This window comes from Ursus americanus, chromosome 17 (assembly GCF_024610735.1).
Source record: "Ursus americanus isolate L20-20 chromosome 17, mUrsAme1.1.p, whole genome shotgun sequence".
Classification (NCBI taxonomy): Eukaryota; Metazoa; Chordata; class Mammalia; order Carnivora; family Ursidae; genus Ursus; species Ursus americanus.
Window position 1 is genome coordinate 50,073,923 of NC_142143.1, and position 19,357 is coordinate 50,093,279.

The window sequence follows — 19,357 nt, forward strand, 5'->3', positions numbered from 1 at the left end:
CTCTAACACGTGCAGAAGGTACTGTTCTAGGGAGAAGCTAGAGACGTTATCTTTCCGTGAATAAGATGTCAATCTTGAAAGGAAATGTAAAATCCAGGTGAACAGATGACAAATGGAAGAAAAAAAGAGACTCAGCCACATTTGGGAGACGGTGACAGACACAAAGAAACTGAAATACCACATGACCTGATACTTTACCCTTTTTTAGAAATAAGATAGCCTAGAAAGCAGAAAATACAAAAGCATGATTTCCTCAGCTAACATATGTCTTTCCCGTCTGCCATTTCTCAAGCATACTGTCTTTAAAAAAGTTCACAATAAAGGCAATGATCATGTTACAGATCACCTGGAAAATGGATGCACAGAGGGGAAGTGAGATTCAGAGTAAGAACGGTCTAATTTTCGAAAGACACATGGAAGCTTGATGGGGAGAGTCATAGTTAATCTTTCTGGGTCCTTAATTTAGTGCAGGTTTGAAGAGCAAAATCTTGTTATAAAAATGTTATATCCAAGTTTCGATTTTACAATTAAGGGAGAATAGGCTCTTTTCATAATGCCGGTCCCACGCATCCCACCCGAGAAGTTGGGGCTTGTTTCTGCACGAAGGCAGGTACAGCGAGCCAGGGGGCATTTTTGGGCAGAAACGCTGGAAGCAATGCCAGCCGGCTGACTCATGGCACATCTGCTATTCTGTTGAGATGCAGGGTGAGTTAGATTCAGGTTTTATGAACTTTCTTGATTCACAGACTGCTTTACTAGTCTCTTGTGGTTTATTGGTTCACAGGGGGTATCGCTCAGGTGTGCCAGGAAAATTCAGTGGGGACAGCACGTAGAGGGCCGGCAGGAACGCAAGGCACTCCAGACTGGGGAAGGGGAAGCACATGCAATTAAAGGTGAAGACGGCAAGCCTCCGGATTTTTTTTTTTTTTTTAATTTGAGGCTTTAACACTAATGAGGAAATAAGATTAAAAAACAACAACAACCCAAAAAACCAACCCAGGTCACTGGGGAGGGATCATGAACACCTTTGCTTTAATAACTCATCTTCAGCTAGGCAGGTCAAATGCCAAACACAGAAATTCAGATTCCTGTCCATTTTGCCCCATTTCCAGCCCCATTACGGAAGAGGGGTGTATATTTGAGCTGAGTGCCTTGCTGGGATTTGCCATCAACTCTCCAGCTCAGGCCCCGAAGCCCAATGTCCCAAAAGCTCTGGTTCATGAGTATCTCTTGAATTTTTGTCTTATGGCTCTTCCAGAATTTGGAAATGACGGCAGCTTGGTCAGTTGTGATCCCACCTTGCTTTTTGGTTTGAGCAGTCAAGAATGCCTCCAGCTGGTTGAAATGCATGTCTGCAGACACAATAGATTTAAGAATCCCCCTCACCTTCACCATAAAGGGGCAGAACTCCTCAGGTGACACCCCTGGATAGAGCTGGCCCCACAGCAGCTCCTCTGTGGTGTCCCGGTGCCCGTGCCCAGGCCGCTCAGCAGCCTGCTCAGAGGTCTGGAGCTCACCCACCAAGGTCAGTAAGCCTTCAGATTTTTAAAACCACCTGGGTAACTAGGCTTATTTAAAGATAGAATTTCTGGTCATCTACTTAATCTAAACATAGTTTATACCCATCTCTCTAGATACCGCTTATTTCTAGTGGTGATTTCTGGACAAATGGGTTTTTACTGTCATTTGTGCATATTTTAGTTCCCTGCAAGCATTTCCCCAGTGGGTGACACTTGGTTTCTGGGGTCAGCCTGAGTGGGTATGATTTCAGGAACAGTCAGCAGGACTGTAGTAAGTCCCCATGACTTGTGAGAACTCTACACCTCCAAAGAAACAGAGAAGAGCAAACACCTAATTTTGGGAAGGATGAACCCATGCCAGAAGGAGAAGGCATTGCCCTGAGCTTACTCCTCCCAGATTCTTTTATTTCCAATTACTTAACTACATCCTTGAAGAGAAAGGGGGTTCTTAGATAGGACTTGGGGAAGATGTTCTTATAGTGGGGCTCATTTTTCTTACCTAGGAAGTAAGACAAATGAAAATCGAGGTGCATAAATGAAAACAGTAAGTTCCTTTGAAAATAACGCCGTGATTTTTTTGAGGTCTCTGTTATGTTATTGCTGAGATTTTTATAAATATCTTCTAGACAAGGTCTCATTATATTGAGTTTGTAGAAGTTCTTTTTTGGATCTGTGTATAATTCGCATCTATGGTTCCCCCTCTCTCCTTGACTTTGGCTCCAAAAATCACAGACATTTTCTGCAGTGAGCGGGACCAAAAATCACAGGCATTTTCTGCAGTGAGCAGGTAGTTTACATCATTTTGACAAAAATGTTCATGACATTAGCTTTGGATGGAAGTTGGAAAAACACATATTTCACGGACAAGTGTTCTTTCTGGTAATATTTGTATACTTTTGCATTACGGCCACAGTTTCTCCATCTTTCAGCTATTATACAATGACCTTAATCTGCTGAAGAAAAGCATATCTTCAATCTATATTCAATCGTCTTCTCTTTGACTCTGCTGATAAATGGGACCCCATGTACATTTTATAGAATCTAAGAACAAAGAGTTCAGAGCAGTGCAAATGGAAATGGAAGACAGGCATTCCGGCAGAGTAGTAAGGTACTTACTGATTGAGGAAGGCAAAGAGGTACCTCATCACTATAAGGACGGACCTAGGCAAGGTCAGGAGGAGTTTGCGGATGTGAAGCGCCCTCTCATAGAGATTATCTATTCCTACAGACAGAAGAGAACATGGTCAGGATCCTTTCGCTTGCCACATTTAAAGCAGAACACTGGGTGTTGGTTAGGTGTCCGACACTTGATCTCGGCTCAGGTCCTCATCTCAGGGTCATGAGTTCAGGCCCTGCACTTGGGCTCCATGCTGGGCCTGGAGCCTACAGAACACTGAGTATCAAATTTCATATCTGACCATAAGCAATCCCTTGCCCCTCGGTGAGATGCAGTTGTATCCAAAACAGTGAATAAGCGATCAGCTTGGGTGTACCCCCATTTCTGAGACTATCTACTCTGACCCGCCACTGTTTTCTCTGATTGTCTTGGTCTAGAGCGACTCAGTGTCTTCTAGATTTGAAAACCATCCTTCACTTGCTATTTCTGGATTTTGCATCTGATATGGTTTCAACTCCTTTCAAAAGCTGCATGGTAACTAAAGTAGTTTTTGGGGACATCTCCCTGTGATTCATTAATGCATCCTATATTTATTTGCGTATTACTATGATTCAGGCAATGTACCGGGTTTTGAATCTCTCCTTCCTCGAAACTAGCATAGTATTTTATTGATAGGACTTTTCACTTTGTATTATATAATTTTATCAATCTTTTAAACATATATTTGAAGAGAGCCTACTAGTTAGGCACTAGAAGTACGTTAGTGACTTGATTCCTGCCCTCACAGAACTTACACCCTGGTGTTTACAGTCATTTACTTCCTTATTCTTCTTTCCTGTGGGAGAGGAAGCTCCCTGGAGACAGGGGTACCTGGAACTTCCTAGTATTATTTTATACCTCTTTCCTAGCTACACAAATTGTCCAAAGCCTCTTAACACAAAAGTGCCTGTGAACAGCAGCAAAAAAGTTAGTACTAATAATCCATTATTTGCATAAAGCCTATATTTTACAATACATTTTCACATTTGCTATCCAATTTAATGCAGATAACAATACTGTGGAGTAGGCAGGGCATGTAATGTCATCCCTATTTAATGGAATAGGAAAAGAGAACTGGGTAAGTAACGACCCTACGTTAGTTGGCGGAGGGGTGGAGCTGGGACTAAAACTTATTTTCTGTTTAAGTCGGGTTGTCTTTCCTGGATTTCAAAGTACTTTATCAAGTACAATATTTTTTTGAAAAGATTTTAAGTAATCTCTATACCCAGTGTGGGGCTCGAACCCACAATCCCAAGCTCAAAAGCTTAGTGTTCCACCGACTGAGCCAGCCAGGCACCCACTTTATAAAGTACAACTTTGAAGACATTCAATAAAGATACATTTGAGAAAAATATTTCTTTTTAAACTTTTAATTTTTTTTAATTAAGTAGGCTCCATGCCCAACATGGGGCTTGAACTCATGACCCCAAGATCAAGTGATGCATGCTCTACCAACTGAGCCAGCCAGGTGACCCTGGGAAAAATATTTCAAAAAATATTTCAGAAACATTTTTGAAGTTTACTCTAATTTCATATTACTACGTTTGCTCTTAATTGCTCTTGAGATATTCATATAGCCTACTTGAAAAATCTCAGGCCTTTTTTTTTTTTTTAGGACTTCATTTCTGAAACAATAGCCAATTGATTCTCCTACTTCTCAAGTTTTTTGACCTTCTCCCACACATAAATGTAGCTAGCCCTCATGGATCTCTACTTGTTCTCTTCAATGGCAAACGCATCTGGTCTTGAAGTTAGGACCATCCCTTCTAGGAAGGTAGTATTTTCGCTTCATTTTTCAATTTTATGTGGGACATAAATTCTGTCTACCCCTGGATATCTTTTTGCTAATTTCCTAATTGAAGTCTTTATTATGTTTTATTAAAGTTTTATTTATTTATTTATTTGACGGGGGGGGGGGGGAGAAAGCGCACAAGCAGGGGGAACAGCTGTCAGAGGCAGAGAGAGAAGCAGGCTCCCTGCTGAGCAAGAAGCCCAAAGTGGGACTCGATCCCAGGACCCTGGGATCATGACCTGAGCCGAAGGCAGACACTCAACCAACTGAGCCACCCAGGCGCCCCAAGTCTTTATTATTTCTAACTTGGACCATGATAATACTTTCCTAATTCAGTTTCTCATTCCAATTCCTCTTAAACCAGGCGTTCTGAAACGTGAAATGACTTATGACCCATTCTTAAAAGTAAACATTGACATTTACTAGCATTTATTCTATGGTCCTTACAAAATTGTATGCATAAATGATTTTCCATTCATGCCTCAAACCAAACAGTTACAAAGTTTAATATGTTTATGCAAATTATAAACTGTAATGGTGAACTGTCCCATTAATGGTCTCCTGACTGGCAATACCTTCTACTCTTTTCTAGCACATATAGATCCATATAAGGGTTATGATTAAAAACAAAACAACAAAACTTCTGCCATCATTTACTGAGGATCTGGACTGTTTCAGAAAGTTAGGTCTACTGATTCTCCAGGCCGATCCGTATAAGGTTAACATCAACTATCAAGGAGAGGGTTTTAGCAACTTCAGGCTAGTTTTGGGGCCTTAGAGAAACAAAGAAAAGGAAAGAATGTGAAAGGAACTACTCTCAATGTATTATTAATCTTTAATCTTTGTCAAATCCCAGAGGGGGGCAAGTCATTTTCAGGCTAGAAGAAGACACAGGCATTACTCCCGAGAGGCTTAATTTTAATTCAAGATCCTCTTGTTTCCATCTCTCAGTTCTAAAGGTTCCTCTACCTCTTAAAGGTAGTTCAAACTTTTATTTAAAAAGAACTGGGCAGGGAGGCGGGGACGCCTAGGTGGCTCAGTTGGTTAAGTGTCTGCCTTCGGCTCAGGTCATGATCCCAGGGTCTTGGGATCAAGTCCCACATCAGGCTCCTTGCTCACCGGGGAGCCTGCTTCTTCTCTCATCTGCCGCTCCCCCTGCTTGCAGTCTCTTTTTCTGACAAATAAATAAATTTTAAAAAATCTTAAAAAAAAACAACAACGGGGGAAGAGGTATTTATTTGTTTGTTTAGTGGTTAATTTTAACTCGTTGATTTTTTTAAAAAGTTTTAAATTTCACTTAGTTAATATATAGTGTAGTGTTAGCTTCAGGTGTACAATACAGCGATTCAATACTTCCACAGAACAGGTATTGATACACCAATTTCACAGCAGCATTATTTGCGATAGCCAAGAGGCAGAAATAACCCAAATGTTCACTGATGGATGAGTGGAGAAACAAATGTGGTATATATACACAAGGAACCGTTCCTCAGCCTTAAAAAAGAAATGAAATTCTCACACAACCTGGATGAATCCTGAAAACAACCTAAGTGAAATAAGCCAGACACAGAAGACAAATACTGTATGATTCCACTTACACAAGGTATCTAGAGTAGTCAGGTTCATAGAGACAGAAAATAGCACGGTGGTTGTCAGGGGCTCAGCGAGTTACTGCTTTCTGCGGATAGAGCTTCAGTCTGGGAGGATGAAAAAGTTCTGGAGGTGGACGGTGGTGATGGTTGCACAACAGTGGGAATGTATTTAATGGGAATGTATTTAATGCCACTGACTCGTACACTCAGTGATGGATAAGATGGTAAGTTTTATGTTCCGTGTATTTTGCCACAATTTGAAAAAAAAATATTGGAGGAGGGCACCACGAGATGCAAATGAAAGATTTCAGGAGAGGAAGGCAACTGGAATGTAAAAAAGGGATGCCAAAAAGACTAGCTGAAATTATGGGAGGCAGGCATCCATTCTCTGCAACTACAGTAAACATAAATCAAAGCAGAACGGAATTGCGAGCATTCCTGAAGTCGCAGCAAACCTGTCTGTCCCAGGGGCCTCCGAGCACGATGGCTGTGAGCGGGACTCAGATATTACCTGGCTGGTTGCTCAATAGGCCGGCCGCGTACGTCCTACAGGAGCCTTGCTCCGGTACAAATGACTCATTTACTCTCCCGAGTCCACTTAGCAGGTCAAAATTTATGGTTGCTTTGGACACTCTGATTAATGTGCATTCGCAGTTGGCTCTGAGTGTGGCAATTCAGTCTTTCCCAATTTTATGCTGCATGAAAAGATGGATCTTTTCTTCCCCTCAGAGAAGTTGTCAGTAAGGAAAACCAGTATTTCATTTGAATTTCTTTTAAGCTGCCCTTTGTTTCCACAGTTCAGGATCTCATGTAATTAGGTAAAAGTGGCATTCATCCAAACTTGATCACGTGCTCAAAGCTCCCCATGCTTACTTATGTCCTTTTCCTAGCACGGGAAAGTTCCCACGTCAGCATCCCAACCTCACAGCATGGGGCTTTGACAGCTCCGCGGAAATGTGTGTGAAAAATTCACCACAAAACACAAGTTACTTCAGAAAAATGGCAAAAAACTCAAAAGGCCATTCCTCTGAAAATATCAGTTCTTCTGTGGCAGTACTGGCAAAAGTGTTTGTCAGAAAACAAATAATAAATCATAAGATGCAAATTTATCCTCAAATATGACAGCAGGGAAGGAAATGAATGGCCACATTTAGAAATGGTTGATTTAAGAGCGGGCACACAAGTATTTCTTTCTTTCTTTCTTTCTTTCTTTCTTTCTTTCTTTCTTTCTTTCTTTCTTTCTTTCTTTCTTTCTTTCTTTCTTTCTTTCTTTCTTTCTTTCTTTCTTTCTTTCTTTCTTTCTTTCTTTCTTTCTTTCTTTCTTTCTTTTTTAAAGATTTTACTTATTTGAGAGAGAGAGAGAGAGACAGCCAGCGAGAGAGGGAGCACAAGCAGGGGGAGTGGGAGAGGAAGAAGCAGGCTCCCAGCGGAAGAGCCTGATGTGGGGCTCGATCCCATAACGCCAGGATCACGCCCTGAGCCGAAGGCAGACGCTCAACGACTGAGCCACCCAGGCGCCCCGGCACACAAGTATTTCTGAGCTCCATAGATCAAGGGGCAGTATTCAAGGTGAGTTTACCAGCCCCACGCCATTTTTAGGTTCATTGTTAGGTTCTATGAATGTCAAGGTATGAATCAACCGTGTGTATGTGACAGTGTATGTGTGTGAATGAAAGGGAAAGAGGAAAACAGAAGTTCTAGCACATTTAGATGACTCTTAGCCTAGCCTTGATGGGAGAGTTACCAGCTGCTCTTCTAGGTAAGAAATGAAACGCTTGCAAATCTTTCTAATTATCATTAATAGATTAAGTTCTGTGAATTAAACCATTATGTTCTTTCCTAGTTAAATAGCAACACTGTAGAAATAAATACATAAATAATGTTTCTCCTCCTGCTGAATTATTGAGGTTAGTAAAGGAACAGTCTTAGCTTAGGAAGCTTTACTTATTCGGTTCAGATACTAAGTCTGTTCCATATTTTTAAGGGTAAAAGGAATCCCTAGCATAATGCATCAAACAGAAATTTAGAATTCAGACAGAAACCATCACGTATGCAATAAGGCTGAAAGAATTTTTAGCCACAAAAACATACATTGGAGAACCAGGAAGAGAATCTGAAAGCTTTTTTTTTTTTCCTTCCATGAAACAATTAGAAATGGGCAAATAGATTTATGTACTAAAAGGCTCATTATAATATTTTAACTGCAAAATCACTGGAAACAACCTAAATTTCTAAAACTATGGGGTTTGTTAAATGAAATAAAAGCCATTATATGGTGACTAAAGTCTGTATTTTGAAAAATACTGATACAGGGAATTGTTAATAACATCACTAAATTCAAAAAATGGCTTATAGGGGTGCCTGGGTGGCTCAGAGGGTGAAATGTCTGACTCTTGATCTCAGCTCGGGTCTTGATCTCAAGGTTGTGAATTCAAACCCCATGCTGGGCTCCACACCGGGCATGGAGTCTACTTAAAAAAAAAAAAAAGGGGGCGCCTGGGTGGCACAGCGGTTAAGCGTCTGCCTTCGGCTCAGGGCGTGATCCCGGCGATCTGGGATCGAGCCCCACATCAGGCCCTTCTGCTGTGAGCCTGCTTCTTCCTCTCCCGCTCCCCCCGCTTGTGTTCCCTCTCTCGCTGGCTGTCTCTATCTCTGTCGAATAAATAAATAAAATCTTTAAAAAAAAAGGCTTATAAAGAACAAATAGGACATGATACAATTTCTAATGAGATGTGTTGAGATATAATTCATATATCATATAATTCACACATATAAAGTATATAGTTTTTTGGCTTTAAAGTATATTCACAGTTGATCAATCATTACCTCAATCCGTTTTAGAGCATTTTTATCACCTCAAAAAGAAATCTCACATCCATTAGCAGTCACTTGGTATGATACCCCTTTTATAAAAAGTATATGGTTGTGGTATATCCATTCAGTGGGGACAATTATTTGGCAATAAAATAAAGTGCTGATACATGCTACAACATGGGTGAACTGTGAAAACATGCTAAGTAAATGAAGCCAGTCACCAAAGACCACATTTTGTATGATTCCATTTATATATGAAATGGCCAGAACAGGTACGTTCATAGAAAATAGATTAGTGGTTGCCTAGTTCTGGAGAAGGAATGAGTAAATAGTGTAATTTCCTAATCGGGTTTTTGTTTTTTTTTGAGCCATAAATATGTTCCAATATTGATTGTGGTGATGGCTGCATCATCCTGTGAATGTACTAAAAACCACTGAGTTGTACATCTTAATGAATGGATTGTATGGCACAAGAATTGTATCTCAATAAACTGCTTTATTTTTAAGATTTATTTATTTATTTCAGAGAGAGAGAGAAAACAAGCATGAGTCAGGGGAGGAGCAGAGGGAGAGAATCTTCAAGCAGACTCACTGCTGAGTGTGGAGCCCAACTGGGGCTCGATCTCATGACCCATGAGATCATGACCGGAGCCAAAACCAAGAGTTGGGTGCTTAACTGACTGAGCCAGCCAGGTGCCTCACAATAAGCTGCTTTAAAAAGTACACAGGTATAGGGGCGCCTGGGTGGCTCAGTGGTTGAGCATCCAACTCTTGGTTTCAACTCAGGTCATGATCTCAGGGTTATGAGATTGAGCCTGGCAATGGGCTCTGCGCTGGGTGTGGAGCCTGCTCAAGATTCTCTCTCTCCTCCCTCAGCCCCTCCTCCCCCCTCTTTCCCACTAAAAAAAAAGTACATGGGTATAAAAAAACTTAAAAGTACATGGGTATGTGTATAGGAAAAATCTGGGAACATACTAAAAAGGTTTATATTATCTTTGGTTTGTTTTACTATATTATTTTCTAATTTTTCTACAGTGATCACATACACATTGCATAATAAACAATGATTTTAAAAATGTACTGACTGGCTATTTGATGATTTTAAGGAATTACTGTTATTTTTTATGGTATGTTAATGGTATTATGGCTACGTCATACAAAAAAGAAAAGAATCCTCATCTCCCAGAGAGTCATACATATAGAGGAAGTGGTATAACATCAAGAAGATGATGGAAAGGATAGAGGTGGGATAATTTTGTTCAAGAAATGAAAATTGTTAAAGTTAGGTGACTGTTATATACTGGGGTTCATTAAAATTTTCTGTATCTTTTTACAGATGTTTGAAATTATATATAATGAGAGTCAAAAAGGTTGATGATGAACAGAATGGACAGTACAGTTCCACTTTGCTTTTAAAAAAAGTTGTGTGTGCACATGAATACAGAAAGAGCAGAAGGAGATGCAACAAGATGTGTCCACACCATTGATTTTCTTTGAGTAGCGGCATTAGGGAGGGTAGCATTTTGTTCTATGTGCTTTTGTGTATTTTTCAAGTATTCTACAAGACGACACGTTGCTATCATGACAGGTGAAAGACCCTCCTAAAAAGTTTCCTGGTGCTCAAGCAGTCCCCTGGAGAGTAACACACAAGGTAACGTGAAGTGCAAATGTGCCACCTGGGCTCACTGCCCTGAGGCAGCCAGGAAAGACCACGAATCACCTGGGTAGCTCATCTAGGGCCAGTCCTTGGACTTCTGCCTAGGGAATCTCAAAGCCACGGTTTACAGCCATTCTAGAAGCTGCCCAGAATGTGTGGGCCTAATCTGGAGCATTTACAAAGCCATGCACGAAGTGGATGGTTTTAAAAAAATAAAAACAACCCTTGGGTGAGACACTGAGACACTAACAAGTTTGTCACTTCAAATTTAGATTGCACTGGAGTCCACCAGGTCTTTATCCAGATAATTTTTTTTTTTTTGAGAATGCGTGCATGCACGTGCAAGCTAATACCAATTTTCTTTTGTACATATATTTGTAAGCTTCCAAAGAATGTAATATTTTGGGACATGAAAATGGCACAATAACAACTCATCACTTAAAAAAAATCTGGGGCGCCTTGGTGGCACAGCGGTTAAGCGTCTGCCTTCAGCTCAGGGCATGATCCTGGCGTTGTGGGATCGAGCCCCACATCAGGCTCCTCCACTATGAGCCTGCTTCTTCCTCTCCCACTCCCCCTGCTTGTGTTCCGTCTCTCGCTGGCTGTCTCTATCTCTGTCGAATAAATAAATAAAATCTTAAAAAAAAAAAAAATCTTTCCCCAAATGCTCCAAAAGTAAGTAAGCAAAAAGTAGTAGGTAACCAGAGACCTATGTAAACTCTTTTTTTTTTTTAAAGATTTCTTAATTTTAGAGAGAGGTAGAGAAGCAGACTCCTCGCAGAGCCCATGGTGGGGCTTGATCCCAAGACTTAAGATCATGACTTGAGCTGAAATCAAGAATTGGAAGCTTAACCTTAACCCACTGAGTCACCCAGGAGCCGTAGAGACCTATGTAAATGCTTAAAAAAGATGGAAAGGGAAGATTTTTCTATACAAAGTAAATATCACATGAAATTTTCTTAATAGGGAAAAATCAATCCAGTGATGGCAATGCTAAGAGAAGATGACACAGATAAAAACAATCAACCTGCACGAGAGCCCCCTCTCTCCACTAGAGTTTTTAAATCTTCGTGCTTGTATTACATACTAACTTCGATTGCATTTATTTGTAAATATCTTTGTTCTCTTACTATTTTTTTTAAACCTTTTGAATGCAAAAATGAAGCCTTTGAGTCCTTAGAAAGCTTTGTATATGGTAGGCAATGTTTCAAATTATCAAAAATTGTAATATTGATGAGAGGACGTAATGATGAATGACATATTATAACATTCTCAAAGAATTTAATGAAAATCCAGAAAAAATACGGTACATCACGGTCACACTGGCATGAGGAGATGCTTGCCTAGAGATAAACCAATAATAGCTAGAAATCCCTTTCTTTTTAAGAGATTAGATGTTGGAAGAAAAGGGGTTGTTATATGCAGCATCACTCATTATGTGTTCTTGAAAACATCCTATCCTGCAAAATGCACTAAAAATAACAGGACTTATGGGGGAAAAGTAGAGTTGGGACAGACAACTCAACCCTTATCGACTTTGTAACTACAGCACTAACAAAAACATTGACAATACTACTTAAATTACTAGCACAGTTAAATTTCTACTGACTAGTATCCTTAGCAGCCTTGAATCCTGGGACCCTTCCTTCTTTGAGATGTAGGTCTTGGGGGGTATTCATCGCCGATAGAGACTATTTTCATAAAAATTAACCCGAGGATTATTAAGCCATTGTTTTTCATTAATCCACTTTTTTAATACAGTGGGGTTGTCTTTGCAACTTCTTCATTTGCACTGGTAGCATTTCATGTAAGGCACTGTTTGCATGAAAAGAAAGATCTTTCTATAGATCTTCCATTTTTTCCCCTACGGTCTTCATATTTCACTAAGCCTGACTCTTCCATTGTGAGACAGCTTGACTTTGTTACGAAACATTTCATGTGCTGGGAAAAATCATGGTGGAAGCATCACAACTTCTGGGTTAGACTAGCCTCATTTCTAAATGCATGTGAGGTAATGAGGTCAAAGAACAGACAGGCTGCTACATGGCTAAGCCAGGTGCTGGCATATGTGACCTCACATTATAGCGGGAGTAGTTGTAACAGCCGTAATGATGATAGCTAGCAACATTTATTGAGGTTTACTATGTGTCAGGCATGATGCTAAATATTTTGTATGAATTATCTCATTCATTCTTCACATAGGCTATATGAAATAAATAACAGATATTCAGTAAGATTAAGTATTAATCTCTGCCCAAGGTGACAAAGCTGTTAAGGGGTGAAGTACAATTTGGATCTTGATCTTTCTGACTCTATGGTTCAGATTTTAATAACCACAATGGAATAATATTTCTCATTCAGTGAAAATGTGAAGTGGTTCTACAATACTATCTGACAAGGTGGTCCAGTGCTCTTTATCCTACTGGTACACGTGAACATAAATGCTGATATGATGTATGTACCAAGAAAACCACTAAGCATTGTAGAGTGCTTATTATTTTTCCAGATTTAAGCTTTCTGGCTAGGATGTAAGGAAAATCTCTGGACAAGCCCAAAGGAGAATTCCAGAAGCATGACACCTCCTTTTCAGTTCTTTCCAGCTGGGTCACAGGCCTGCTGTGATGACTCAGGCTATGTAAGGGTCTTGGAATGGACGCATAAGCACACCTCTGAATCCCACACAAGACATCAGGCTGTGTGGGGTGGGGGTGGAGGGAATTATGACTGGGGAACTCACACCCAACGAGAGCCAGGATTTGTAGGCATGAATGCCAACAAAAGAATTTTGGCGAAATGTTGGTGACCTTTAACAACTATGAATTCTGTACTTACTAATGTACTTGGAATTAAGTATGCCAAGTATTAGGGCTACAAAACTGAATAATCTACTAAGACCTCACAGGCCTGTGGAGTTACCCGTAGGCATTTCATTGAATATACTCTTTGTCAGACACTCTTCTTGGCACTTTACAGGTATTAACTCATTTAATTCTCACAGCCCTATGATATATATAGTCTGTAATAATCCTTTTTTTATAGCTGATGAAACTCACATGCAGAGAGGTTAAGAAACTTTCCTAAGTCACATAGCTGGTGAGCAATTTGGACTTAGGCTATTTGAGTCCAAAGCCTGCATTCTTAGCTTCTTCCCTGAATTCTCTCTTCAACAGAGGAAGAAGGGGTTAAAAACTGCAATGTGGGGCATTAAGAAAAATTATAGACCTCCGTACATAGTGGAATGTTAGTAGAGGAGAGAGTGACTAATTCTGCTAGGGGTGGTAGGAGGAGGGATGGCATGCTGGGAGGAGTGCCAGGTCAGCAAAGCCTTCACAGCAGATGTCAAACAGCTATCAGGGACAGCAGACCAAACAGCGTGGGCAAAGGCATGGGGGTGGGCGATGGCCTGGCATCGCCCTGGCATGCTTGCTGTTTGCTACTGTTCATATATGAAGTAAACAGGGGAAGGGTGGCAGGAGACGAGTGTGCACAGAACCAGGAAGTAATCCAACAGAGGAAGAATTCGATTCTATGAATTGGTCATACCCAGGAGTTTGTGTTCAGGTGAGAAATGTTGCAGTAGGTTTTAAAAGGGGGGTGGTGGGAGTGATATAACCAAATTTGCCCTGTCGGATCTAGCTGCAGTGTGAAGGATGGAATGATGTGGAGGATGGGGGTGGTGGGAAGAGATGGCAAAACACAGAAGTAGGGGCTGACTCCACCAAGAGACTGTTAGCAACAGCCCTGGGGAGAAGCTAAGGTGCTGGCGATGACAATGGGCAAGGAGGCATGATCTGGGAGATTTTTTGAGGTCAGTAGGACTTGGGTTGGGGGGTGAACTGGTTGGGGAAGTGGGGTGAGAAGGTTTCTTCATTAGGGGCAAGCTTGATCCTTATTCTTATTTGCCTCACTGTGTGATGTGAGTCTGCTCTAGACTCTTGCCTGGGAACTGGGGCTTAAAAAGGCAATGCATTTTTAGATGTATGAACTCCATGTGGTTAATAACCTCGTTCCTGGTATTATGAATTTCACCTTCTTTCCTGTAGTCTCAAACGCTTCCCTGAATAAAACAGCAATGCTTTATCTGCTGATGATTATCAGTTTCATGATATGTCACACATAGTCCCAGAACAACTCTGCCTATTCGCTGGGGATGCCCACTGACAGATAATTACCACCTGGTGTCCCTGCACTGTACTAATGATCACTGATCTCATTTTACCTTAGCTCTGGAAGTAACAGTCAAAGATGGGAAAATTACACCACTCCTAAGGTTGGTGGAGAAAACCAAGAACCAAAAGCCAAAAAGAAGTTACATTCCATGCTTACAACTTCCTCTTCCCCTTAGCTGGTTGGCACCTGCCTTTCTGCTGTATTCCATCCACTAAATGGGAAGCTCTTGGGCTCTATGGAGCCTGTGATGTTCAGGAGCAAAACCCATTCAGCTGAGGGTGAGGCCACAGCTGGGAGGATGACTCATGTTGGATCCAGAAAGAAAACAAATGGTCTCAAAAATTTGGTGGCAATGGGGTAATAGTTAGGGGGAGGATATGTGGAGAGGGGTCACTGCCTTTTCCAGGAAATTGGTTAGTGAAACAATTCTGGTGGGAAAAGACTTAAAAAAAAATCCACTTACTGATACAAGAAATCAGATCATTAAATCTTTCCTTAGGAAAGAGGGGGTTTTCCAGCCCACGGAAATAGAGCTTCAGAACGCCAGCAACTGAGTTAATATCATGGTTACTCTGGTCATCAGCCAAAGGGTTTTCACCTACAAAAAAAAATATTAGTTACATGCCTCAGTGCTTCTCTTTTTTTCTCTGAACAAAAATATGTTTCTATACTCACACACGTTTCTATATTTACATGTATCTTTTAATTATACTTTATGAAAGATTATATAGTACTAGAATTAAAATAATTGGTTTAGATATCCCAACCCATGATTAACTGAAAATAGTTGGCTAAAATAGAGCTTTTTAAAAATCTTATGCTACCAAATAATCCCTTATCAGTTACCCAAATCTTAAAATAAAATATTGTGGGACTTAAAAGTTAAAATCTAATCTTAGCTTGACATGAATTCAAATACTACATTCTGCATTTTGTATCCCACTGGAAAAAAGATACAATATAGACATGATATCAGAAGTATTATAGGATGCACCTACTTGTGAATACCTACCATTACATACATAGTTCCTAAAGTGGCACAGTGGCATTCATGGCACATGGGAGAGCTACATTCAGCAGCGGGAGATTTGGAAATCAGACAGAGGGATCTGAAAATGTACCCTTAATAGTACACCAAGGGATTTGTATAAAAAGTAAAAACTTGAAAATATATCACAAATATGAAATTATATTATCCTTTATGGTAAGCAGTTTTAAAACGTACATAATTGACATGGCTATTCCACCCTCCTGAGAATTAAACTGAGATAAAATCCTTAAGAAATTCAAGATAATATGCAGCATTAAATCAAACTCCATTTTTTATTCACAGGTCTGTTCTAAAGTTCACAAAAATTGTATATTTTAACTTTTTTTTGACTCTCGGGCAGTTTATTTTCAGGAACCCATGATTCCTTTTTCCTCAGTTTTCTCTGGCAAATCACTGAACACAAAATTCACACACACACACACACACACACACAAATATATATATATATATATATTTTTTTTTTTTTTTGCTCACTGACAGAAAGCCTCACTCAAAGAGATCACAAACAAATACCAGGTGAATTTCTAATGAAAAATAATAAAGCATTTTGCCTGTGGTGACTGGCACAGGAAACTGATGCTTTATACATTTCAACTGATGCTGACTATGGCTCCTATAAGAGACTTGGACCACTTTGCTGCTGAGAGGGGAGGCTGCTCTGCTTTACACATCATATCAGTCAGAGAACTTGGAACAGGAAAAACAATGTGGCTCCAAGTTTACCTCTTCCACCAAGGTTTCAAATGTTCAAGGGCTCCCTGCCAAGGGAAAAGGGACAGAGAGAGAGAAAGAGAGAGAGAGAGAGAGAGAGAGAGAGAAGGTTGCCCTGTCTTCATGCCATGATGCCCCTCATTCTGTATGTTTGGCTTAATTTCCAAGCAGAGGAAGAAAGGTACAGATGTATCCAGGAGTAGACATGATGGAAATCATTACAATTGAGGCAAACTAATAACTAAGAGCCATCCCTACGGAATTACGAATTTTCGCTGATCGTACCTAAAATCCTACAGATGATGAAACTGAGGCCAAAATAGGAGATGAGTAACTTGACCAAAGTCAAATGGTTAGTAACTGGAACAGTGATTTGATTCTGGGTCTGCCTGACACTAAAGTGTATGGTTTTGCTAATTATAATGTGCGAAGTAACAGTTCAGTAGTATTTATTTGATACCCAACGATGAACAAGAGTAAGGCACCAGGGAAGGAGTCTGGGAATGGTAATAAGAGGAAGGAAAGCGTCCCCGACATGCGGTTGGGATGAGTCACCTCCAACACCTGCTAGGTAGGCTCAGGGTTATTTTGCCACTCTTCCAGAACCTTCTATGGGTTCTTATGCCACCTTTGACACACATGCTGAGAAAGATCAATGCCAGTCCTAAACCAGGATACAAAATCCACATGCCTTCCTATACTTGATGACAAAGACTTACGATTCTGGCTTCATTTCTTACCTTTTCTAAATACATTCCTACCTCAACATCTAAAATGAAGTGAATGCAAAGAGAAAGATTTTGAAGATCTACAGAACGAGTATGCCACTTCACTCTGGAGCAGCTGATGGCTTTTTAACATGGTGTACTTATGGGTACAGAACATGCAATTACCTCTCTCAAATGAATTTTTAATATCATTGACTTCCACCTGGGAACCAGAGACTCTGAAAATCCCCTGATGCTGAAGACCTAAAGAGAACAGAAGATGAAGAGGATGAAAAACCCCATCGCAACTAGTAGGTCTCCCTTCTCCCAATAATCAAATGTTAAATGAAAAGACACATTTACTGAAATACTCCTAGTGATTTTTTTTTTTAAGTAAGAATTTCAGGGGCACCTGGCTGGCTTAGTCGGTGGAGCATGTGACTCTTGGTCTCAGGGTTGTGAGTTCAAGCCCCACGTTGGGTGTAGAGATTTCTTAAATAAATAAATAAATCTTAAAAAAAACCCACCCAAAAACAAAATAAGAATTCCATAGTTTATGGCTTACCATAGAGATTGATGAACCGAATGCAGCTTTCCACAATGAGAGGGATAATCTGTCCTGAGTCCTGGGTGAAGAGATGGAAACCAGTTAATCACAGAAGAGAGGCACAAATCACACATAATAATAAAGTTCACAGTTTAACCCTAATTAAAGAGTGCTTTTTACTCTTTTAGAGGATCATTTCCAAATACTTCCCCCTCTAAAATATTCTACTAAGGCCAAAAGTAAAATTATATGTAACCGAAGGTATATTTCAGCTCTGGAGCAAACCACATTAAATACATTTAACACAATCCTGTGTCAATCTCCTCTGTTGTGCCTAGAGATGTCAAAGCTAATTCATCCCCTTACTTATATTTAGGCTCATGTATCAAAGTAAATACAGGAATCACTCATTTTTTTAAGAGTTATTTATACAAGTAATTAATCTAACGGACCTAAAAAGAACTCTGTGTCTTCTAACCATAGCATCTTAGGACTGACTGGCCATACTGGTCACTACACACAGCCTTTCAGACATCCCGGGACCCTCTCTGCGACACCCTGACAGTACACCATCTGGATGACAACAGTTATCAAAAAGCTTACATGCTTCCAGATGCAGGGTAGGAGGACTGCCTTTGAGATGATTACAATGTGTTATATATTTATTTGGTTTGCATCAGAACTTATCCTTATAGATTTTTCATCGTTATTTTTACATGTTTTAAGGATTATGAAAAAATGGCACAAATGCACATCCCGTTTGATCTTATTTTCTGAGGAAGGGACAGTTTTTTGGCCTCTTTCCCCATATCATGTAATAGAGTCAGTGCACTCTACTGAACAAATGTGAATTCTGGAAATGTTTTAAAACACATATAGGATGACAGATGAGATGAAGGAGCGGCTGAGGTCACGGTTAAATATGTATCAATGCCATGCACTCCATGTAGTTAAAGAAGGTTACTGACTATGGATCTATTTTTCATGTACTTTTAAAGACTCTGTTCTTTCAGGAATTAGATCTGTACAGGAAACATGGAGGTTCAAAATGATTAGCAGACATCAGGTACTAATTCATGAGGAATTTTATTCTGAAACACAAGAAGAATTCGGTTGTCTTAATGTATGAGAACAATTCAGAATCCACTAACCTTTCCAATTAAGCAACAGGGGAAGGACTGGGAATAATGAAGCTGAGCCATTTAAACTCTTTACTATTCCTAGAATGGCTAATACACTTCTTGAGGAATAGTTTTATTTTAGGTTTTAAGACTATCTAATCAGTGTGTAAATCAGTTAATGCTTCAATCACTTCTAGAGACTGTATTAAGTTTCTCTAATTAGTTAATTTGTTTTAGGATGTACACTTTATTAATTTCTTAAGAATAAAAACTCTTTAGCGTACACTAGTTGGCTCAAGAATAGCTATATAATTACATCAACAATTACTGAGTATGTGAGGGGATTTTTCTCTAAGATACAAGCGTGTTTTAGGGGAAGTAACCCTTACATGCCTGATTCACTTAACACTGTAACCTAAAAGAACAACAAATACTTAAATGTAAGTGATAAAAGGAGAAATTAGTTTGCACCTCTGCTGAACTGAGTATTAAAACAAAAAGAAAGAAAAAAATGTTATT

At 39.9% G+C, this 19,357-nt stretch overlaps 1 protein-coding gene across 3 annotated transcripts in view; it reads right to left on the bottom strand.

Annotated features, from left to right (window-relative positions):
- Nucleotides 1-19,357, bottom strand: part of SRGAP1 (SLIT-ROBO Rho GTPase activating protein 1) — a 257,927-nt gene that overhangs the window by 21,280 nt on the left and 217,290 nt on the right. For all 3 annotated transcript variants that reach the window (XM_045789676.2, XM_045789675.2, XM_087869002.1), the window contains exons 13-16: nt 17,736-17,796; nt 17,357-17,434; nt 15,165-15,299; nt 2,637-2,742 (exon numbers count right to left, since the gene is read on the bottom strand). In XM_045789676.2, the coding sequence (XP_045645632.1) occupies nt 2,637-2,742; nt 15,165-15,299; nt 17,357-17,434; nt 17,736-17,796 (380 nt within the window). The remainder of the gene's footprint in view (nt 1-2,636; nt 2,743-15,164; nt 15,300-17,356; nt 17,435-17,735; nt 17,797-19,357) is intronic.